Raw genomic sequence first — 25483 nt, 5'->3', positions numbered from 1 at the left:
ACTGGTGAGGCCTCAATGTGCTCAGTGTTGGGTACGACACTTTACGATAGATGTGGACAAACTAGAGAGAGTCCAGAGAAGACTATGAAAATGAGAAAAGGTTAAAAACCTGACCTCTGAGGAACGGATTAAAAAAATGGGTATGTTTAGTCTTAAGTAAAGAAAATTGAAGGACTTGTTAACAGTCTTCAAATACGTTACAGGATTATAAAGAGAATGGGGATCAATTACTGTCCCTGTCTACTGAATGTAGGACAAGAAGTAATCAGCTTAATCTGCAGCAAGGGAGATTTAGGTTAGTTACAGGAAAAACTTTCTAACTGTAAGGATAGTTAAGCACTGGAATAGGATTCCAAGGGAGGTTGAGGTTTCTAAGAACTGTTTAGACAAACACCTCTCAGGAATGGTCTAGGTTTACTTGGTCCTGCCTCCGCACAGGGAGCTAGACTAAATGACCTCTTGAGGGCCCTTCCAGCCCAACATTTCTGATTCTATGAAATGGCAGTTTCCAGCTTACTCCGCCTAGTACACAAACCTACAGATAATGAAGGGAGTTTGTTTCTGAGATTACAAATCTAACAAATGAAGCTGGACAGAACAGTTCTGTTCACTGAAACACAGAGCAGAGCTCTTCTGTACTACAATGACTACGCAGCAAAGCTGAAGATTTTATCACTTCTACAAAATTCTCTCCAGACCAGCAATTCAAACTAGATACAGAATTTAACATATTTTACTCAGAGATTCAGAACACACACAGACTAGAAGCAGCAGTTCCCTCAGCTTGGAAATCTTCTTTCTGCCCATAGAACCCTCTGAGAATAAATACTTCATAGGAGGATTTATCGGAGGTTGATTCCAAGAGCATGAGGATCAAAACTCATTACAGCTCACAAATCCAAAGTAGGCCTGCAACTGGGCCTGGAAGCAGCAAAGGATTTAGATGGACAAATACTTGTGCTTCTTTCTTATCTATGTCTGCACTAACAAGGTGGTGTCTGGCTCCAGATGTGATGTAACCAATTCCAGCTTTCCCTGTGGGTTCACCCAGCTGGTACACAGATCGTGTTTCCCGAGCAGATATTTGAATGTGCTTGTGCAGAAATTCCCACAAGTTTAAGAAGAAATTGGAATTGAAACTAAAAATAGCACCAGAAGAAAGGAGACATGTCATACAGAAATAGTATCTTTACACAGCTGATCCAAGCCAATTCCTCCACAGAAACTGCTGGTGCTGTTTTTGCAGCAATAGAAATTTCTGCTTCTATGGAGTTTCAATCACAAACATTCATCCACAAAACTCCAGCCTCAGGCCATGTCTACACTTTTAGCACTGCAGTGGTGGAGCTATACTGGTACGGCTGTGCCACTGCAGCGCATGTGGTGAAGACGATCTATGCTGATGGAAGAGTGTTCTCCCATTGGCATAAAAAAACCACCACCGTGAGCAGCATAAATAAGGCTACGATTTTGTCATGGACATTTTTAGTAAAAGTCACAGACAGGTCACAGGCAATTAACAAAAATTTACAGAAGCCGTGACTTTTATTAAAAATGTACATGATGAAAAGGGGGGGGAGGATCCAGCACCCTGCCTGCTGTGGCTGGGAGCTGCGGCCGCTGCCCCGTGGCTGGGAGGGATCCCTGCCTGTGGTAGTTGAAGAGCTCTGGGGGTCCCCACCACCCGTGGGGTCTGGGGAGCTCTGGGGGATTCTCCCCACAACCATAGCAGCTGGGGAGCTGTGGGGGACCCCTGCCACTCTAGGCAGCAGGGGTACTCTGAAGCTCCCAGCCACCAGGGGAGGTGAGGGTAGCCTGCAGCTCCCAGTTGCTGCAGCCTGAAGTCACGGAGGTCTGCAGAAGTCACGGATTCCATGACTTCCGTGACCAAATCGTGGCTTTAGGCAGAAACTATGTCAGTGGGAGAGCTATGTCTCCCATCAACATAGTACTGTGCACATGACTGCTTATGTCAGCGTAACTTATGTCACTCAGGGGTGGAATATTCACACTCCTGAGCGACATAAATTTTGCTGACATAGGCAGTAATGTAGACATAGCCTCAGATAAGTAGGATAAAGCAACAGGTACTTCCAATCTCTATCCTGCTGCCCTTGTTTACCTGAAATAAACTAAGCCTTCCTTTGAATGCTGGGCTCTAATCCAGAAAAAAAGGAATTCTTGAGTTCTGGAATAAAACTGCCACTTCAGTACCAGCCTCTGAGATTGTGAGGTGGTATGGGAATTGAACAGCTGCCACTTTTCCCCCATAAACTGATGAACTTCCCTGAGGAGCAAGGTGATCGCTCACTCTCTAAACACAATCATGCCCAGAGTCTTACGGCAGGAATGTCAAAAAATACTTTGGGATCCCTTAGGATGAAAGCCATATCAGCACCACTGTTCTGCTGAGCAAGGCTGAGTTCCTCGGAGATCGGCTTCTGTTCTGTAGAGTGCATTTATACTTATGGAGCTGTGGAAATGCCAAGGCTTCTGAGGAAGCAGTCTGCTGCACACTAGAACAGATTGGGGGTGGGAGGACTGTTTTCCTCTATCTTGAGAAACAATCCACTGGAGGAAATTGGCCTTTAGGCAAAGGGGACTGGCATAGCATCTATTTCATCAGGAAATTATTGTGAAGAATGAACCCAGAATAATTAGCAGCTTGCCCAGGGGGTATCTCCCTTATCTGTTTTGCCACAAAATCAGACCAACCTAGATCCACGGTGCATTCACCCACTTGGGATTTTTAAAACACAATCCAAGGCATTTTATCACATTTGAAGCTAGACAGAAAACACTGGCGCATCTGCTGCAAGGAGTCAAGGAACAATCCTGCACTTGCCTCTGGGGTGGAAGTAGATGGAGCCAAAAATATGTGCTAAGGAGCCACACAGATCTCCTCATTAAGCAGGTGTGATTATTCTTTCCACATGGGTACTAAATATACAGGAAACAAAAAAAGGCAAGTCAAATTTTTGGGCCTGCCAAACCAGCCTGAGGCTTTTTAACCATTATAAAATCAAAGCAGAGAGAGATAAATCTAGAGGCTGCAGCACCACATTACACTGAACAAACAAGATACACTTCAGTCTTGAAATAAGGTAAAACACTAATGAAAATTAATTCATTGCTTCCAAACATCCCAGCTCAACCTGCAGCAACACTGCACTGTCCCCGGGGTAGTACTATGAACGTTCTCCGCAAGCATTAGTGTAGTCATTAAGCAATCAGGTGTTGCCTGGGACTCTACAAGTATTCTGGTTTAGGCCTTGAAATCCATCCCAACAGGGACTCAAGATTCGGCCTGGGCTTACATCCCTAGAGGGCACGGTCTCTACCCAACTGACACTGTCATCCTCAGACTGGGAAGGACACAACGTGCAGAGTTGCCCAAACAGAGTCCATTCCACCAGCCAGCAGGTGGAACAGCATTAATGACACAAATAGCAAAAGAGCTGGCAGCCTGAACTCACAGGTGCATGGTGAATGCTGCTTACAGAGCTGCTACATGGAATAGATTAGGGGCCAGGAGATGGTAGCAGAGGTTGAAAAGGTCAAGGAGATCACTTACGGTATCCTGTATTATCATCATCATCCTTCCTGACATCTGCATATGAAGATCTCCTGAGTGAGTGAGCAACCTATGTGCACAGAATGCCATACAGGGGTACAAAGTATGAGAAATAATTCAGAAGCTGCTTCTCCCTCCCATCCTAAGTCCATCCTGCCACCGACAGTTGTCAGAGTGGAGAACAACCTTGGACTTGCCCCAAGTTGTTGGAAAAGGGGCATGAACCAAATTACCCACTTAATGGACCTTTCAATCTGTAGTTTCTGTAACCAAAAGGCAGAAAGAGCCTCTACCCTTGGGAACTTTGTTTCCTTTCATCAAATCAATTTAGAATGTGTGACACTACGCCTCATATTCTTCATAGAGATATTACTATTATATAAGTATGGCATAATTATGATGTATTTTATGCAAGATAGGTCATGTGAGATATCATTGAAAAGGTTATGATTTATGAGTATGATTATCCTATTTGTATATTTTGGTATCTGAAGTTAGAAATATTGTCTATGTAACTATTACAAATTTGTTTTATACCTGGGGAATGCATTAGGGAGAACAATAGGTCTTAGAAGGAACTAATCTCTCACTGGGGAGCCTTCCTGAGGAAGCTCCAAACAGCTTCCGAGTCATGGCTGCTGTAACCCTATAGGAACATATGCCCAAGTCACCTGGTACTGGACTTCATCTTGGAATACCAGCATTTTTCCACTGATGGGGCGTGGGAACCAAGCTGGGAGACAACAGTTTCCTACCATATGCAAAAGCTATCTAAGGCAGAGGAGTGACATCACTGTGGTTCTTCACTGACTCCTCACCCAAAGAGACTCTTGGAAACACCTGAGGAACAAGGACTAGACTAGGGGAGAAGGGATGGACTGAGGCTAGAAGGATTTCTAGCCTGTGAAAGGAATACTTTAAGCTTCAAGCAAGGGCAGCTGGCCCCTTAAGAATCTCTGTGAACAGCTTAAATCAACATTTAGGGTGAGAAGTTGCTACGCATATCCAATCTCTTTAGTATATTAAGTTTAGACTGTTTTTGTTTACTTGCTAAGTAACCTGCTTTGATCTGTTTGCTATCCCTTATAATAATTTAAAATCTATCTTTTGTAATAAATAAACTTATTTCTGCTTTGTCTAAAACCAGTGTGTGGGAACTATAACCAGGGGCAGAAAGCTGTGTGTATTCCTCTCCACATTGAGGAATGGGGTGAATTTCATGAGCTTATGCTGTACAGTTCTCTGTACAGCGCAAGATGGTTATAATTTTGGGTTTACCCTCCAGAGGAGGGGGTGCACTTGAATAACTGGACAGTTCCTTAAATGAAGCCTTCCCATGCAGAGCTGATTAAAGCGTCTGTTTGTTTCTGCAGTGTGTCCCTACCTGTATGTGTGCTGGTCAAGGTGCAGATGGGAGCCTCGGAGAGGGCTTGGCAGGGGGGTCACAGTAGTACAGTGTAAAAGGAACCCAGGCTAGTGGGTCAGGCAGGCTCAGTGGTACCCCAGTTCCAGGTGGCACCCCGGGGGAATCCATCACCGTATGTTTGACCAAATAGATTTTTGTTTAAGTCCAGCCAAGGACAGTTCTAGCTAGATGGGGCAAGAAATTGAAGATACGATGAGCTAGAACACAGAGTCTTGAGGGAAAAAATTTAACTGTTAAAATAAGACCAGGCACAAAAATAAAGATGCTTTGTGAACTCAGTACAAGTAGAGTGTGCATGGCTCAAACTGTAAACAGGATTTGCAGCTAAATGGATTTAACAGCTAATTAGGCCTTTCCTATTAAAAGGTTGTAAAGATACATTTCAAGCACTATCCCATGGCAGACCACAAAAATCTACTTGATATCCTAAGCTTGGACCTCTGCAGATCAAACCAAATTAGCTTTATCAATTGCTAACAGTTATACTGACTCAGCTAACACATCCTTTTGATTACAAAGGACCCAGCATAGCAAAAGAGACCCGAATAGAGTCTCCAGCTCCGATTGAGAAAGGATAAAAAGTGAGCCTTGCTCAGTAAAAATCCAGGATTAGTCAGGTTGTTAGAGCAGCATATCCAGGCTGGCAAATGAAGAGGCATAAAGCACACCATCAGCATTCCCCTTAAAAATCCTCCCTCAGCAGCTATGAACAGCTGAACTGGATTGTACCTGCCCCAGAGGCTGCATTTACTCCTGATACAAACAAAGCAGAATTCTAAGGTGCAAGTCAGATGGAGTCACAGTTTCCCCTTCCTGCCTTCTGCATAAATTCACCGATGGCAGAAGGCACATAAGGTCCTTGCCCAGCTAAACAGTCAATATGCATCTTCTGTGTTCATGTTCTCCACTACCCCTGCCATTAGCCAAGCCGGGGTGGGGGATGAAAGCAATTGTTAGATCTGGATGACAAAAACAACACAGTGAAGCCTTGGAACAGCAACTTTGTCAAAGGCCAATCACTCACTCTGAGAATTCAGCATCAGCTGAGGGGCTTTAATTCACACAAATGGAGATACTATGTTGCTATGCTTCAGAGATACCACAAGAATGTATTTGCAAAACAGCTGTGGTTGTGAAGTGTTCAACACTGAGGTGTTTCTCTCAAATATGTATGCAAGGTCTTTCCATGTCAAGCCTTAAGGTGAAGGTGTTTTAAACTTCAGACTTTTACAGGCACCATCTCTGACTGGCTATTCCATATCTCCCTTCCCCATCATCTTCCACTCTGTACCCCACGCCGCCAACCATTCTCCCCAGTGATAAAGCACAAGCTAAAAAAAATTCACAGCATTTTTACAGTAAGAGAGGGAACAAACAAAGAAGAAGTTATAAAATTGAAAAATGGAGAAGGTACAAGGAGGAGGAATGTGAGTTATTCTGAAGCCAAGAATCTCAGTATCCATGAATTTGGTCAAAAAAAGCACCCGGATCTGAGCATGGGTGTAAGAGCTGTGAATGCCCAAGTTCCCAATTCTGGCCTCCGAGTCTGTTCCTGTCTCACTACATCTCCATTTTACAAATGGACAAACTAGTACAGGGATTCTCCATCATGGGGACTGAGGGTTGTGAGGATTTGTTGTTTGTTAACATGCCACCTAAGTAGTAACAGGAAGTCACACCTTCCATCACAGCAAGCTCTGCCCACTTCCAGTGGCAACTGAAAACAAAACCATACCCAGACCTATACATGTTTAATTACATTTCCCTGTTGTGTTATACTCAAGGGATTATTTTCAAAACACATTTTATTCATGAGTCTATCCTGGCAAAGGAGGAGCCCCAATCTGCCCATGTCTTGCTCTGCAAAGCGCAAAAGGCTATTTGCCAGCAGTTCTGAGTTTGAGCACCGAAACTCTAGTTATGCCTTGTGTGGTCTCTGTGTACAAATAGCCCTCGATTCCTCTTTCCAGGCTGACATGCTGTATGGCTTTGCCAATGGCCACATATTTCAGATGGCGAGATAAAATCATGAGAGGGAGATGCTTGATCAAAAATCTGAGCAGCCACTGTGACCTTGGGCAGGGACCCACAGCTCTACCATAGGCATAGTTCATTCATTCTGAAGACAGAAAGCCACAAACAGGGCCACATCTAATTTCCATTGAAGTCAATGGGAGTTGGATCAGGTAAATAGGGACTTTCCAGTCATCTATAATCCAAGTACTATCATCCAATCCAAGTACTATCATCCAATCATCTATCTAGGTACTTATGTAGCCCCATCACCATAATATCCAAGTGCCTGCCAAGGATTTAAAAACAGGAAGAGCAATCAGGGATAAAGACCATCCACACGACTGTCTGGAGGGAAGGATCCCTTGAAGAATCTGCTAGACTGACATTATCCTGTGATAAGGCCTCACGACTGCCAGTGATTGGAAAGTACAACCAGGTCCAGTTTCCCTGAGGCTTTTTCAGTCACAGCAAGATACAAACTGCTCATCTCTAGGTCATTCTGGACAACATGACATTGCAGTCCAGATTTAAAACTCCCCTGTAGAACAGAAAGGTCACATGAGACTGGATGCTCTAAGGCTGACCACAGAGAGAAGCAGCAAACAGTTCTTGGACGAAATGAGGAATAGTATGCCGGATCCCAACAGGTCTGCAGATAATGGGGTCAAGTCCCTTCAGGTTGACACCTTTTCTAGTAGTCATTGCAAAACCCTAAGACCATGCCTGCATGGCTGGCAACTTGAGGTCACAGAGAACCACAGCCTCCAATTGATGAAAGCTTTAAACACCAACACAGCCACTCGATAGCCACTATGAAATACAATGGGACACCTGGGAGCGTAAAGAGAAACAGGCTGAAGAAACAGTGCTGCAAGAATCCTGGTGGCCGCTAGTTACCCCTGTAAGAGGGCACAGTAAACCGCCTAGAAGTGCCACAGGCCTATCTGACCGTCAGCACATGGAGAGGGAAGAGGGCTGCCCCTGCCTGTGCCACTGTCAAATGACTGACAGGTCAGACTGGAGGAGAACTTTTCATAGAATATCAGGGTTGGAAGGGACCTCAGGAGGTCATCTAGTCCAACCCCCTGCTCAAAGCAGGAACAATCCCCAGATAGATTTTTGCCCCAGATCCCTAGATGGCCCCCTCAAGGATTAAACTCACAACCCTGGGTTTAACAGGCCAATCCTCAAACCACTGAGCTATCCCTCTCCCCTTTGGTTATTACTTTTAAAAAATGATGAGGGAGAGAAAATCAGCCTCAGTGGTCATTTTCAGAGGGGAAGGCTTCTTTCCAATGTGTCTCAGGGACAATCACAGCAACCGCAGAAATTCACTGGCCTCTGTCTCCCTACAAGCTATCTGGAGCTCCCAGAGAGCAGCAGCATCTTTCCCTTGCCTTCCACTCCATACACACACAGACCTTCACACTGACCATAAGAACTAATCTCCCAGTACCTCCCTTATCAGAAACATCAACGTTAAATCCACAGGTACATATGGGCTTCACACATTCCAGACAATATTTTGTACTAGTGGTGCTTTTCCTTTTCAAATCACTTAGCAAATGTTAACTAATCTTCACAACACCCCTCCAAGACATGTCAGTCATGTCTCTATTTAAAGTTGCCTGATTTTCAGAGGTGCTGAGACCTTCAACAAATCCTTCATGAGACCAGACTTGTCATTTCTGATATTTATAAGATAAAGCCTAAACAAGGAGACATATGTGACAGAGGATCTAGAGCGTGTCAATAACTTATGTTTTATGGTGAGAGAATTTAATACAATATTTTTTAAAGGGTCACATCCTAGCTATGTGTGTCCAGCATGGGCTGAGACTAGGGCCTTGTCTATCAGTATAATTAAAGCAGTACAATTTCCCAAGTGTAACACAGTTATATCAATATAGCTGGGAATGGGTGACAGGAAACTGACCACTTGATGATTACCTGCTCTGCCCATTCCCTCTGGGGCACCTGGCACTGGCCACTGTCGGATGACAGGATACTGGGCTAGATGGACCTTTGGTCGGACCCAGTATGGCTGTTCTCATGTTCTTATTCCTGTATGGGAAGGGGAGTAAGCTATTCTGGTATAAGACACCTTTATATTGGTAAAATTGTCCACAGTAAGTGGCAGTGAAATAATTATTTCAGTTAAAAAAAAAAAAACCTCACCCCCTCTAACCTAACCAGTTGGACCAGTACAAAATCTATGTGTAAACCAAGTTATAGTGTATTCAGCCTGAGGTCATGAGCTAGTTTCTGTAGAAAGGAATAATGGTTCCGATCACCAGCTGATTATAAGATTTCTCTAAGAAATGGAAATTGGGCTTTTGACATACCAACACTGGAGACAGGAAGCCTGGGAGTGGAGTGGGGTAATGTGCTCCCAGAGATAACTAGGAGACAAATCTGGACAAATGCACCACAAAGCCAGTGATATGCCTGAGATACATCAATGATATTTTCATCCTCTGAACAGATGACTTAAACTCCCTCATACATTTCCACCATAATTTCAGCAACCCAGTCAATTAAACTCTCTGGAACACTCCCGCTCTAGCCTCAACTTCCTGGACAACATGATCAGTTTCAACAATGGTACCTTAGAGACATTTCTATAAGAAACCCATGGATCACCACCCCCACCTTCATAGATCCAGGAACTACCCCCAAACACACCAAGAAATCTTATCTACAGCCAGGCACTCAGATACCAGAGAACATGCTCTGAGAGAAAGTCCAGGATACACACCTTAACACACTCAAAACCGCCTTTACCAAACAAGGACACTCCAGCAGAAAAATAGATCGCATCATGCAACAGGCCACCCAAATACCCAGAACCTGCTTCAATACTGAAATATAGACAACCCACTCCAACCACACACCCTGAGTTGCCACCTACCACCCCACACTGGAACCCAACTGGGGTATCATCAAACAACTAGAACCCATTTGAGTGGGGACCCTATCCTGAAAAAAATATTTTCTGAACCATCTCTTCTGACCTTCAAACCACCCCCAAACTCATCATCAGAAGCAAGCTCCCCACAGACCAGCACACACCAACTCAAAGCGGCACCAGACTCTGCTAGAACAACAGATACAAAACCTACAGACCCAATGAACAACACCCCACAACACACCTTTCAAGATCCATGGGTCCTACATACACCTATTAAAACACGTGGTGTACCTCATCCAGTGCATTATGTGCCCCAGTAACAACTATGTGGGTGAAACCAAACACTATGCTCTCGAATGAACTCATGCAGGAAAATGATAAAACACAAAATCACCATATCATCTGTGGGTGCAAACTTTTCACAAAGTCATCACTCTATATCTGACCTCTCAGTCCTCATCCTCAAAGGAAACCTGCACAACACCTTCAAAAGATGAGCCCGGGAACTTAAATTCATAACTCTGCTACACACTAAACATTATGGACTGAATGGAGCCAATGAATTTATGGCTTGTTACAATAAGCTGTAACCCACAACCCCCCTTATTGTCCAGTGATTACTGGGGTGTTAACAGACCACCTCAACTTGAATTATCACTTAGAATATGTGCTAACTACTCATGCTAGACTCCATTCGATCTCGTATTTAGCTGTGACACTATGAGTACCTTTTCCAGACATCAGGAAGAGTTCTGTATCTCAAAAGCTTGTCTCTCTCACCAACAGAAGTTGGTCCAATACAAGATATTACTTCGCCCACCTTGTCTCTCTAGGAGATAATAGTCATTTGACCATTCTCCCAGCCAGGAGTTCTAATAAAAGACTCTTGTGTAAACGTTAAGGAAGCCTCGTCCTAATAGCTTAATAGACTAACACCTCTGACACAAAAATGACCAGGAGAGGCACCTCTCAGCATGCAAGCTGACCAAGTTGCAGGGACTTGCAAAGAGAATCCAGGACACAGCAGGGAAGATGGTATCAAGATGCTGATAAACAGACCACAGCATGTTCAGAGAGAATTGCTATTTGCTTTTCTTTTTCTTCTGTAACAGCTGAGAAAGCCATATTTACTGTAGCTTATGAGACGTGTCAATCTAAACGAGTTAAGAAAACAGTTTTTCTTTTAATTCTATTTTCTCTCTGTTTTTAATAAATCTTGTTTCTATTAACAGTCTCTATGGTCCAGATAACTTCAAACAGATGTCCTTGGGAAGACAGAAACCCATAACCTCAAAGAAGAGGTACTGAAGGGTAAAGAGTTTCAAGAACTAACAACCCCCTCTTGGGCCAGGTCTATGCCCAAGATCTATAAACTTTTGCTAGCATAGCTATGTTAGGTGCATGACAAGGTGTGATTTGCCAGCACAGCTATGCTGGTCACACAAGTCACTAGTATAGACACAGTTATATCAGCAAAACTGAGCTATACTGGCAAAGGCACAGTTTTGCCAATATACATTGTGTCCACACTAGAAGAGCTTTGCTGGTCTTGTAGATCAATACAATTCTGTTGGCAAAGCCTTCCAAACATAGGCCTGGCCTCAGTCTCTGTCAAGAGGCATCTCCAAAGGTGTCTTGTGTCACTATCAGGATGCGATAGAAAAAAAAAAAGGAAAAAGCCACATGAGCTGGAAGTGGGGTTGGTCACTTTTTTGTTTGTTTTAAAAGCCCATTCTACCCAGGCTCCCTTTATACAAAGGGCAATCTGGCATAAATCCAGTTCCCTCCTTCTTTACAGTTACGTTTAAGCATGGACTAACGCTGACAGGTTTTATTCAGTTGTATTTCACAATACGAGCCATAAACTCAGCATAACCAGGGCATTATAAAAGTCTAATTCCCTGTGGCGACACTTTCGTAAGTTAGCCTCCACCACTTTGAACAGAGCCTGCAACTCCCATCCACTGCTCTGTCAGACTATACTAATATTTTAAGATTTTATGTTTGTGACAAAGAATCCCAAGTACACTAAAACACCGTGCTAATCAAGCTGAAACTGCCTCTGGTGGCAAGTCGCAGGCTTCATTTCAAGGTTTGACACTAATTGTAGGAGGCACTCTGAGGGTTTTACATGCTTATTTAAGCAACACCTTGAGCTAGAAGTGGGACGTGGTTCCTCTGCTAATTCTGTAAAAGCACTTCTGTGCTGACCTATATGAGCCTGTTACTCTTCTGCTTGGCTTCTGCCCTAACAAACAGAAAACTTGCCATAGAACGGTACTTCTATGTTGCAAATAAACATCTACAAGGATTTAGGAAAATCAAACTTATTTTATCTGTAACCTGATGCAAATTCAAATCCAAGGTCCAAAGAGCAGACCTTCCAGCATCTGTGTATAAAGGGATGTATTCAAATTGACACACAGGAAGTCAACACCACTACATAAGTAACAGAGGCAATATGATTAGGGCCAACTGGGTGTGACAGCAGCCCTGAGTGAACCACACAGTTTCTAATATCTTATACCTATTACAATAGTTTGAATTTTAGAAGGCTGATGAATATATATATTCAAGTAGTAACTCACTTTATCAGCAGGTTCTTTAATAATATTTATTCAGACACACACTGGCTGTGCACTAGTCCCTGTACAAGTTTCATTCTGAATTTGTTTTATCAGTCTTATTACAATGATCCATGAACCATTAATCACATGTGCATCTTCATGCTCAGAGCATTCTCTTATGGCATTTTATTAACACATCATAAAAACACAAAACACCACCTTCCTTCCTGAAGGCTCCTCAACCCTTAACGGGGATTACTTCATCCAGCACACAGATGGAGGCACTTCCAGGGTGGGTAAATCAGACGTTGCAAAGGGATGCTTCCCCTGAACTAAGCAGCAGCCACAATTGCTCTTTATCCAGGGAGTTGCCCCTCTGTGCAGGACCAAGATACAGATGCTTCTTGGTTAGGGCATGACAGCTGTTTATATAGGGACCCCCTGCCTGGCACGGCAAGCTGCTTCTGAAGTGGAGTGCAGGGTCTGCCTAAGCCCCACACAGCAAGACCATTCACTGTTTTACATTAGAAGGGGAGAGGAATCCTGCACCCCACTGAAACTGCAGGAGAAGTCAGTGAAACAGAAGAGAGCCTGAGGGGGACAGGGGAAGGAGGCCTGTTGGGGTAGGGATTATAGAGTTCACAGCCTGACTGGGGCAAAGAGACAGGGACCAACCCACCTCCCATCCAGCACAGCCCCAGACCAGGCACCTGTCCCCGACCTCATCCAGCACTGCCCCAGACCAGGCACCTGCCCCTGCCCCCCATCCGGCACCGGCCCCCACCCCCCATCCAGCACAGCCCAAGACAAGGCACCTGACCCCGACCCCATCCAGTACCACCCCCCGGCAGGCACCGGCCCCCAATCCCATCCGGCACAGCCCTCAGACAGCACTTGCCACCGCCCCCCCATCGGACAGCCCCCAGACCAGGCACCTGCCCGCCCGCCCGCCCCGCCTCGACACAGCCCCAGACCAAGGCACTCCCCCGCCCCATCGCACAGCCCAGACCAGGCACCTGCCCCGCCCCGCCGCCCGCCTCACACACAGCCCAGACAGGCACCTGCCCCGCCCCCAGTGACCCGGCGCAGCCCAGACAGGCACCTGCCCGCCCCAGCCGATCACCAACAGCCCCAGACCGGGCACCGGCCCTGACCGCCCCAAGCACCCCGCCCCCAACGGACACCCACCTCCTCACCATCCCTCCACCTCCCGCCCGGCCGCCTCCAACCACTCTGGCCCCTACCTCTGCCGAGCTGCCCGGCCGCAGCCATAGCCCTCCGCTCAGACTCCTCCGGGCCCGCCCAGGGCGGGCAGACCTCCCCCAAGCCCCGCCTCCGGGCCCCGCCCCACCCCTCCAACACCAAGCACCGCCTCCGGGCCTCGCCTCCTCCAATCACCTAACTCATCCGGACCCGCCCCCTCCAATCACCAAAACCTCATCCTAGCCCCGGCCCTCCAATCGCGAAGCACCGCCTCCGGGCCTCGCCTCCTCCAATCATCAAGCATCACCTCTGGGCCTCACCTCCTCCAATCACCAAACTCATACGGGTCCCGCCCCCTCCAATCACCAAGCTCCTCCTCCGGGACCCGCCCCTCCAATCACCAAGCCCCTAATCCAAGCCCCGCCCATCCAATCACCAAGCTCCGCCTCCGGACCCCGCCTCCTCTATTCACCAAGTACCGCCCCTTTCTGTGCCAATCACCTCCCTCCAAAAACCCGCCATTTCCATTTCGCGCCCATCCCGCTTCCATCCCCCTCTCTCTATCACTAGCCCATGCGAGGCTCCCTCGCGCCAGCCAGCGCCCCTCAGAGCGCCCTGCAGGCTCCCCCGCGCCCTCCGTGCTAGCCAGCGCCCCTCAGAGCACCTGTGCCACCCTCCCATGCGCCATCCAGCACCCCTCAGAGCACCCGTGCCAGGCTCCTCCGTGCCAGCCAGCGCCCATCAGAGTGCCCATGCCAGGCTCCCCCAGCACCTGTGCCAGCCAGCGCCCCACAGAGCTCTTGTGCCAGGCTTCCCCACGGCCTCCATGCCAGCCATCGCCCCTCAAAGCACCTGTGCCAGGCTCCTCCCACACCTTCTGTGCCAGCCAGGACCCCTCAGGGCGCCTGTGCCAGGCTCCCCCGCACCCTCTGTGCCAGCCAGCGCCCCACAGAGCTCGTGCCAGGCTTCCCCACGGCCTCCCTGCCAGCCATCGCCCCACAGAGCTCCTGTGCCAGTCTCCCCCCATGCCCTCCATGCCAGCCATCGCCCCCCAGAGCTCCTGTACCAGGCTCCCCCACACCCTCCATGTCAGCCAGCGCACCCTCTGTGCCAGTCGGTGCCCCACAGAGCTCTTGTGCCAGGCTTCCCCACGGCCTCCATGCCAGCCATCGCCCCTCAGAGCGCCTGTGCCAGGCTCCCCCCGCACCCTCTGTGCCAGCCATCACCCCTCAGAGTACCCATGCCAGTCTCCCCCCACACCCTCTGTGCCAGCCAGTGCCCCTCAGAGCACCCGTGCCAGGCTCCCCCATGCCCTCCGTGCCAGCCAGCGCCCCTCAGAGCACCTGTGCCAGGCTCCCCCGCATCCTCTGTGCCAGCCAGCACCTCTCAGAGCGCTTGTGCCAGGCTCCCCCGCACCAGCCAGCGCCCCTCAGAGCGGCTGTGCCAGGCTCCCCCATGCCCTCTGTACCAGCCAGCACCCCTGTCACCCTCCATGCCAGCCAGCGCCCTTGTCAGGCTCAGCTTGAATGTATACACCCAAATTAAAAAACAGACCCCAAAAAGTGCCACCGTGGCTAAACAACAAAGTAAAAAAAGCAGTGAGAGACAAGAAGGCATCCTTTAAAAAGTGGAGGTTAAATCCTAGTGAGGAAAATAGAAAGGAGCATAAACTCTGGCAAAAGAAATGTAAAAATATAATTAGGAAGGCCAAAAAAGAAATTGAAGAACAGCTAGCCAAAGACTCAAAAAGTAATAGCAAAAATTTTTTTAAGTACATCAGAAGCAGGAAGCCTGCTAAACAAGCAGCGGGGCCACTGAACCATCAAGATGCTAAAGGGGCACTCAAGGACGATCAAGCCATTGTGTAGAAACTAAATGAATTCTTTGCATCAGTCTTTACGGCTGAGGATGTGAAGGAGATTCCCAAACCTGGTGACAACTGCCTCAGATTGAGGTGTCACTAGAGGACAAATTTGGAACAAATTGATAAACTAAACAGAAATAAGTCATCAGGACCAGACAGCATTCAGGTAAGAGGTCTGAAGGAGCTCAAATGTGAAATTACAGAGCTACTAACTGTAGTCTGTAACCTATCATTTAGATCAGCTTCTCTGTCAAATGACTGAAGGATAGCTAATGTGATACCAATTTTTAAAAAGGGCTCCAGAGGTGATCCCGGCAATTACAGGCTGGTGAGGCTGACTTTAGTCCCCGGCAAACTGATTGAAACTATAGCAAAGAACAAAATTGTCTGACATATAGCTGAACATAATTTGTTGGGGAAGAGTCAACATGGTTTTGTAATGGGAAATCATGCTTCACCAATATACAAGAATTCTTTGAGGGGGTCAACAAGCATGTGGACAAGGGGGATCTAGTGGATATAGTGTACTTAGATTTTCAGAAAGCCTTTGACAAGGTCCCTCACCAAAGGCTCTTAAGCAAAGTAAACTGTCATGGGATAAGAGGGAAAGTCCTCCCATGGATCGTTAACTGGTTAAAAGATAGGAAACAAAGGGTAGGAATAAGGGGGAGAGGTAAATGGTGGTGTCCCCCAGGGTCTGTACTGGGACCAGTCCTATTCAACATATTCATAAATGATCTGGAAAAAGGGATAAACAGTGAGGTGGCAGAATTTGCAAATGATACAAAACTACTCAAGATAGTTAAGTCCCAAGCAGACTGTGAAAGCTACAAAAGGATATCACAGAACTGGGTGACTGGGCAACAAAATGGCAGATCAAATTCAATGTGGATAAATGCAAAGTAATGCACATTGGAAAACTTAATCCTAACTATACATATAAAATGATGGGGTCTAGATTACCTGTTACCACTTGAAAAAGAGATCTTGGAATCATTGAGAATAGTTCTCTGAAAACATCCACTCAATGTGCAGCAGCAGTCAAAAAATTCAATAGAATGTTGGGAATTATTAAGAAAGGGATAGATAATAAGACCGAAAATATTATATTGCCTCTATATAAATCCATGGTAAGCCCACATCTTAAATACTGCATACGGATGTGGTCGCCCCATCTCAAAAAAGATATATTGGAATTGGAAAAGGTTCAGAAAAGGGCAACAAAAATGATTAGGGGTATGGAATGGCTTCCATATGAAGAGAGATTAATAAAACTGGGACTTTTCAGCTTGGAAAAGAGATGACTACGGGGGGATCTGATAGAGGTCTATAAAATCATGACTGGTGTGAAGAAAGTAAATAAGGAAGTGTTATTTATTCCTTCTAATAACATAAGAACTAGGGGCACCAAATGAAATTAATAGGCAGCAGGTTTAAAACAAACAAAATAAAATATTTTTTTCACACAATGCACAGTCAGTCTGTGGAGCTCTTTGCCAGAGGATGTTGTGAAGGCCAAGACTATAACAGGCGTCAAAAAAGAACTAGATACGTTCATGGAGGATAGGCTCATCAATGGCTATTAGCCAGGATGGGCAGAGATGGTGTCCCTAGCCTCTGCTTGTTAGAACCTGGGAATGGGCGTCGGGATGGATCACTTGATGATCTGTTCATTCCCTCTGGGGTACCTGGCATTGGCCACTGTCGGCAGACAGGATACTGGGCGAGCTGGACCTTTGGTTTGACCCAGTATGGCCGCTCTTATGTTCTTATGAAGTGAGCAAGCTGACTAGAGACAGCCTGTGTTCAACAGCGATGAGCTCCACTGTGTGGAGCAGTTTATAGTTCTGTTGTTGTGAGAAACGATGCCCCAGGCATGACCAGTCTCCTCCCCAGCCAGCCTGGCTGCTTGCTCTGCAGAGATAGGACTTTGTGCAGAGATACATTTAAAAAATGAATGTTTCAATTTACTGAGTAATAGCCTCTCCCCAAAGAGAAATGGGAACATCCTGGTTAGAAACCAGGGCTTAGAGGAAATCAGGTCTCCAACAGGCCATAGAGAGCCCTTCCCAAGAAGCATTCTTGGACTAGCCTGTGACTAGGGATGTGAAACCTAACTAACAGTGTAGGCGCAGCTCAATCGACAGCAGAATGCTTCTGTCAAACTAGCAACCATTTCTCAAGGAGGTGTTATTCCTACACCAACATTAAAAAACCTTTCTGTCAGTATAGATACAGTCCATGGGCTTATGCCGGCACAGCAACGACGCTGAGCTATGCTGGTATAGTCTCTGTTGGTCTAGAGGAAGCTGATGAGGCTCTGGGTAGCCATTCTCTGGGCTGGAGTGATGGAGGGAACACCACACAATATTTTTAACATTGTGATTTTAAATATATAAACATCTTACACGCCTCTAGTGTCTTTCATCTCAAGTCAAAGGATCTCAAAGTGCTCTATAAACCTAAACCTATGCCAAGAGAAAGTCCATACACAGGAATCACTGGACTGACCATTGAACAGTAGCCACCTCAGGGGGAAACATGGAAATTGTTTAACAGCACAATAGTACGTCTCTAGGACAAATCTGAAAATGAACTGAACCACCAATTTTTCTGCCCAACATGGCTGATCACAGGTGGGAGTCCCAGATGGAAAGATGGCAGCTGTGATACAGCTTGAGTCACATCTTTACTATGGGGACTATAGCAGCATAGCTAAGCACCACAGCTATGCCGGTATAACCCTGTAGTGTTGACGCAGGCTACAATGATGAAAGGAGTTTTGCCATTGCTGTAGGAACTCCACCTCCGCAAGTGACAATAGCTAGATCTATGGAAGCATTGTTCTGTGACTTAGCTGCATCTACACTGGGGGTTAAGTTGGTGTAGCTACAGCAGTTCGGACTGTAGATTTTTCACATCCCCAAGAACTGTAGCTATGTTGACCTGAGTTTTAAGTGTAGACCAGGCCTTAGTCTTTAAAGGAGGAGGACAGAGTGGGAAACAGGAGTATCCAACAGTTGCTGCCTTCCTGGAACCAGCTCTCTGATCTCTTACAGCATTAGCACAAGTCACAGCTTCAGATTTAGTGTCTTGAGGATCGATTCTAGGCAGGGGTGGCTCCAGGCATCAGTGCTCCAAGCGTGTGCCTGGGGCGGTAAGCCACTGGGGATGCTCTGCCAGTCGCCACTAGGGCAGCAGGCAGGGTGCCTTCGGCGGCTTGCCTGCGGAGGGTCCGCTGGTCCCGCGGCTTCAGCGGACCTCCCACTGTCCACCGGAGCCGCGGGACCAGCGGACCCTCCATGCTCGGGGCGGCAAAATGTCTAGAGTCGCCCCTGAATCTAGGCTACATTTCACTTCCCTGCTCCATGAGTGGGGCGCCCAAGCGAGACTACAATACAGATACTATTTCTATTTGCTACTGAGGCAAAGCTCAGGCATCTCCACTGAGCCAGTTAGTGACAGACAAGAGTGATGGATTTTGAAGGTTAGTACATCTGGAAGCTTGTAAGTTAGCTGTGCAAATACAAGTGGCAGCAACAGGGATACTGGAATTGACATTCCTCCTACCATGAAAGAAAATATGATACAAAGACAAATCCCTAACCTAGACTTCCACTTCGTCTGCAGCATCTGTACCAACCTATGGATTAACTTCAACACATATATGACAGAGGGTTGTACCTGGGCGGCACCTGCTGATCTCCTGTAGGAACATGCGTGTATGGGACCCAAAAGGCAATCGTACCACCAGCTGAGCATCTTCTGAGCTTATCTGGACAGTCACATCAGAACCTACACATGGCAGGAAGAGGAGAGTTGGAATTAATGCTACTAAGTTTGAAGAAGACACTTATGGTTTCTAAACACTACTTTAGGTGCTGCATGCACACAAAAGCCACGCCAGCACTGGACATGCCTCCACATCCGCAGTACTCAAATCAGTAGAAAACTACGCCAGCTGCAAGGAAAGAAATCAGCTTCATCACCTCTTTCAGTTTCCTGTATTTGGATTAATTTCTTTTATTTTTAAATAGGATTTGTAAACAATCATCATTATTATTCCTTTAGGCCCTTTCAGCCCAACTGATCCCAAAACATTTTATAAACTCAAACTAACAGAAAAATTAGACAAGGAATCCCTACCCATGCCACTGAAATACAGTTGCATTTGAACAGTGCTTAACACATTTTGGGGACGTTTACTATTTAAACAAACGATAATAGTATCCAACTGACAGTCCAGTGAAAGGTAGGGAGACCGACTAGAACTTATCTTTTAGCAACAATCTGGAATCATTTACAGGGTCAGCTCTACAGTTTTCGCTGCTGCAAGCAGTGCACGGAATTGCCTCCGCGGAGGGCGGGGCAGTCCGTGTGCTTTTAGGGCGGCAGGCACGTTTCCGCTGCGGCGGCAATTCGGCGGCAGCTTCTATGTTTAGCTGAAGCCACCACGGACTGCCATCCCTTGCAGATTGCCACCCCAAGCACCAGCTTGGAATGCTGATGCCTGAAGCTGGCCCTGATCATTTAGCCAAATGATTGGTACGAACTAGGGCTGGCAATACACTGGTTAACTAGTAATAGTGTCCAGATTTATGAACTATCCAATAATAGCAAGATAAGCCTCCATCATTGCACAGAGTGTGTCCAATTTGGAGCAGCTCAGCCCCAGACGTTCCATAAGCAACCCTGAGCAAACTCCACAAACCAAAAACTGCAGAATAATGGTTCATACAGAGCTCGTAACCTCAGTATATGGGAATCTTTCTTGTACCTCGTTGGAATCATAGCAACAGAAGAGACTCACCAATGATATGAAGGTCACTGTCAGGTGTAACTGTCAAAAGAAAAAAGCAATTCCATTAGAAAGCCTGGGCCACGCTGCTACTATCCAGGGATAATACCTTACAAATAGTGCAGACAGACAGACCGATCCTGAGCACCCCTGATAAGGGACAGAAAGGGAGGCAGAAGAAATCAGAAAGGATAGGAGGCCATGAGCATTATTTGGTAACTCTGAGCTCTCCTCTTGCCAGAGCTGGGGGTGCAGAGAATAGTTTGGGTTCCATGGGATCCAGTGCAGCCTGTTTTCCTGAGAATGTTAATTAATTACACTGCCTTCAGCTGTTTCAAAGTTACAGCAAAACAAGGCAAAAAGGTGATCAGTTTCCAAATTTCAGGCAGCACTAGAACAAAATCCAGATTCTGTTCCACACACAGATTCTCTCTTTGCCTGCCCCCAAGAAAAGATGCCACTGATTGATCTCTGAGGAGCAGAAGCAAGAACCTCCTTCCAGGAAGTGAGTGAAGGATGCAAAGGACAGCTCTACCTTCTTCTGCTGCAAATCCTTCTGTGATCGGCACAACTCTCTCCAAGCAGACATCCTCAGCTGTTATAGCCATTCGCCGATGAGTATACACAAAGAGCCTGCAGGCAAAGCACAGGGGGGTAATGCCACCTCCACTCCAGCATCAGCACTGAGCTCCCTGCAAGCATGGTTCAACACCCCCTATCCCAGCACCACACTCACCTGCTAGCGCAGCCCCTGCAGCTCCTGTCCCTACCCCGTAGCTGCTAGTGCACCCAGTAGGGTGGGGTTTTTTTAATTCATTTATACAAGTTGCTGGTGAAAGGTACCAGACTAACAGCCCTGGAATCTAGGCTCCTCTGATTAAATACAGATCAGATATAAAACAGGTAGTGGCAGGACAAACAACCTTCCCACTTTACTTTGCCAAAGCCCAACATGGAGAGGGCACCTTTGGGATGGGAGAGGAGTTCATGCACTCTCCATAAGCCATTCAGTTCTGGGCTTCCTGCTGAGACTGCCAGCCAGAGGGCCCTGCCTTCCCCATATGAGTGGCCCATCAGACATTGTCTCAAACACCTACGCATGCTCTCCATGGGTCCGCACGAGGCCCAGAAGCCGGCTCTCCACACTCTCCTCGCTGGGCAGGATACCCTGTACCGCATGCAGCTCATGGTCAAGAAGTGGCCAACACAGACACAAATCCTCTAGAGCAGCCAGAAAGGCAGGATGCTGAGTTCTCTCTCTCTTTCTCTGAACCTGTCTTTGACTGCAACAGCCACCAGCTGCTCAGCCTCTGGGCTTCCTTCTGGAGCCTCCATTCGCATCCAGAATCAGTTAGGAGCCGGTTTTCTGCCTCCTTAAAATTCCTCCTGCCATTTCAGCTCAACCCTGGATCTTTCCACTACACTCTGTCCTGGGCCATTGTGTGTTGTCACTCGCCTCTTAAGAAAGACTCTCTTCCACCTGCGGTGGTGGGCGGAGTGGTTCAGTTCCACTCTGCCCCAGCCACATATGGAGTTGTAAAGCATGACTGGTGTTTCGGATGAAAGGTGTCGGGGAAAGGGTTTTTGGATCAATTAGGAACCCTAGAATTTGGGCCAAAATTATTAGCATAGCACCCAGGTCAGTGTGCCATGAAAAGGACTGGGACATACAGGTTGTTTTGGATTAACAGATGGCTTACAGGTAACGATCTTGTCTTCACCGATGCTCAGTAACTCTAAGAGGCAGAAATGGGGGACAAAGGAGTGTGATTTCCCTGATAATTCCATGCCACATTCACTTATCTATAAAGAAACACTGATGCAAAGGATATGATCAGGCAAGTCTGTCCATCCGCCAGGGTCTCCTGAATAGCAACTGACTGGTCCATCCTCCAGGCCTGGAACGCAAAGGGCTGCTGTCAGTGAATTACATATGTGAATTCGCCAAGCTGATTTAATGCAGCTGTGCAACAACCAGGGCACAAGGTGGTACCAAGCAATGAAGATACTGCCACACTAGACTGTGCAGTCAGTGAGTGGTACATGCTGATCTGACCGTGGCTCGGGGTTGCATCAGCACAGGCAGAGTGACTCAGCCCCAGCCTGTGGCAGAGAAACAGGCCCTGTCTGCACTACAGACCAAGCCATGCTACCTGGCAGCATACCGAATACAGGCTGGTAATAGATGGCTATCTGCAGACTTTGCAATGTAAATCAGATACGTACCAGCTGCTGTATTTGTACCGGATCCTTCCCCTGCTGCCTCTTTCCGGCTAAGGGTTCAGATTGGAGATGCAGACGGGATCACTCCACCTCAGATGCTCCTGCAGTCGCCTGAAGCAGCTTCAGCCAGACTCGCTTTCTGAAACTGTGTCACGAGAATGTTGAAATCACGTCTGCTGCCAGACTCCTCGCAGCTCTGGCCCCCTCTGCAGCTGGAGCCCCCTCTTCTCCTGCAGGCCTCCTCCCCACTTCCTCTCCACCCTGCTCCAGCCTGGCTGCTTTCCCACTTCCTCTCTGGCTTGTTCCATCTGCTCTGGCCTCTTCCTCCTTCTTGGTGTTCCAGATCTCCACATCAGGAATCTGGGCATCAAAGCAGAAGCAGGATTTGAATGAGAGCAGCGTTCCAACTCCTGTGAGCCCTTCAGACCCTCACCTCACAAAGGAACAGGCCGATCTTTGTTCTGTCTCCCAGACACTGGCCAGATCCGTGCTCAGACCCAGGGGGGATGTGCAGTGATTTCAGATGGATTTCTGTTCCCTTTTGGAGTTAGTTCTCCTGACACGTCAGCAGGTTTTTCTCACTGCTGTCAGCCCCTCAGTGGAGCAAACAGGACGTCAGGGCAAGTGGGTTTTTTCAGTTCATAGCCTTTCTCTGAGAACACTGTCCCATCACCTGCTGGCACCTGGAGCATGTGCCATGTCCAGTGTTTCTGTTACACCAGGTTAGCTGGTGCCTGTGCCCCTTGCTTTTCTCAAGCTATTTCCTTATTTTCTCAGTTAATTACCTAGAGCCAAGCCCTTTTCTGTGTATGTTTTCCCAGCCTCACCTCTCCGTGGCGCCTGTCACACAGGGACAGGTGATCAGCCCTCGGGGCACTGTATGGTACCTGGCTGCAGGCTGCCATTTGACATCAGCAGTCTTTCTTCAACTCCCAGCATTCCTGCTGCTTTCTCCTCCCATCCTGCACTGAGTCCTCCACATGTAATCCGTTAATTACATAACAAGCAATGTATTATGTCATCGTACAGATCACACATGAATAAATAAATATATTGTCCTTCCCAGCATTATCAGAATGCTTCAGAGTCATTAGATAATCACCGTGATTTTTCTCCAGGATTGCATTTCCACTTGGACAACTAGAGGAGACTCACTTTCTCTTCCTGTGTCTCAGGCATTGGCCCAGTGCGGCAATGGTGGATTTCAGACAATGCAGGGGAAGGGTTAAGACTAAGAGCCATTATTACAAGTACATAAATAAACAAACATCACAAAAAGCTTTTAAAAAAAATAAAATTCAAATGTCGGGCCTAAACTACCAGATAGTTTCCCCTTTAAAAAAGAGCAAAAACATTTTCCCCAAAATGTTTTTTTTTTCTTTCCTGGTACTAGATATAAACGAGTCTCCAAACTCCAAGTATTTTCTTATATTTTATTTCCTGCTTTGATTAGAGAGTTTGGAGAAGAGTTTCAAAACTGACTAGTGATTTTGGGTGCCAAACCCGAGACTCAAAAAAACCTGTGAATTTGCTGAAAGTGCTGAGTGCCCATGCTTGGAGAAATCAGACCTAAAGGGAGCAATATCCCTGCTTAAAGCAAATCTCATTTCTACAGAGCATTCTGAAAAAATCTTAATCAGAGCAATGGAGACTCCAGGACTAGCAAAGCCTTGGAAAGATTCATTTAATGGCAAAATTCAGAAGACCATCTCCTTCAGCGCACCTTACTGAAAACAAATCATTTCTGATTAAAATGCAGCAACATCTTGTGCCACAGCTAATGTGAGCAAAATGTGAAGCATCTGCTTCATTATGCAAATCAATCAGTGCAGAGTCTCTCTGGGAGCAGGTGCCAGAACAAAGGCTTGTCTACACTTAAAATCCTGCAGCAGCGCAGCTGAACCAATGCAGCAGCACCACTGTAGCGCTTCAGTGAAGACACAACCTATGGAGATAGGAGAGCTTCTCCCATCAGCGCAGGAACTCCACCTCCCCAACAGGCCATAGCTGTGTCGATGGGAGAAGCCCTCCTCTCGACAGAGTGCTGCTCGGGGGTGTGGATTCCCCTGGAGCAATGTAGTTATACTAACATAAGCTGCTAGTGTAGACCAGGCCCAAGAAACCAAACCCTTTGCATACTAAAGACAGGAGAGCGTGGCTTCAATTAACAATTGTCACGATCAAGTTCCAGCTGCATCTGTCATGGCCAAGCAGTTATGCAACAAAACACCTGCCTTTGTTCTGAGCATTCTCTCATGAGGCTAAGGCTACACCCTCCCTCCCATGCTCCCATCATGAGTGAAATGGGGGAGGGGGTTAATTCTTCAGTGGTTTCTATACATTCAGCATGTGTGATGCTGCTGACTTAGAGCATTACACAAATGTGAGACCATCCCCAGTCTGACAGACAGGGATCTGACTGGAGGGGAGTCACTGCAAAGATGGGAGATGAGGGGGCTGCTGCTGGAGCAGACAGAATGGTTACACCAGCTACGCCTGTGAGACCGCCTTTGTGGAGGGGGAGAGTAGAAAGAGGTTGGCCAAAATACTCCATTTGCTTAATGTTACTGGGGGGAAATGATTATTTGAAGAAATTAGGTGCATTGTATAGAGTGTTATAAATGAAAGGCTGGTCCCCCTGCAGCACCTGCTGAGCTGGCCCAGGCTGGAGTGGAGGTAGAGGGGTCAGGATATTAGAAAAAAAACTTGTTTTGCCAGTAGGCTGCTGTAGATGTTTTTTTCCATCTGCTCTAGAGGGACACTGAATTCCTACAATTCTGCAGCTGTTTTTTCATTTTCCAGGAGCCTGAGAATGTGGTGCCATTTCATGCTTCGTCTTTTCCAGGTTTTGGGAATGATGATGGTGTAAATATCCCTCTTCTAAGCTAATGCCCCGAGGTG

The 25483-nt window shown here is 46.9% G+C and overlaps 1 protein-coding gene across 1 annotated transcript in view; it reads right to left on the bottom strand.

The window, feature by feature from the left end:
• INPP5B (inositol polyphosphate-5-phosphatase B) overlaps positions 1–21767 on the bottom strand; it is a 39867-nt gene extending 18100 nt beyond the window's left edge. Inside the window, 7 exon segments of the mRNA XM_032796263.2 lie at positions 19246–19356; positions 20372–20401; positions 20895–20992; positions 21457–21632; positions 21635–21681; positions 21684–21719; positions 21722–21767. Coding sequence (XP_032652154.2) covers positions 19246–19356; positions 20372–20401; positions 20895–20992; positions 21457–21632; positions 21635–21681; positions 21684–21719; positions 21722–21752 — 529 coding nt within the window. The 5' untranslated portion in view covers positions 21753–21767.
• Positions 21768–25483: the final 3716 nt, after the last annotated feature.

The sequence above is a fragment of the Chelonoidis abingdonii genome, chromosome 25 (assembly GCF_003597395.2).
Source record: "Chelonoidis abingdonii isolate Lonesome George chromosome 25, CheloAbing_2.0, whole genome shotgun sequence".
Taxonomy (NCBI): domain Eukaryota; kingdom Metazoa; phylum Chordata; order Testudines; family Testudinidae; genus Chelonoidis; species Chelonoidis abingdonii.
The sequence above is the reverse complement of the archived record's forward strand: the minus strand, read 5'-3'. Positions and strand labels throughout refer to the sequence as shown.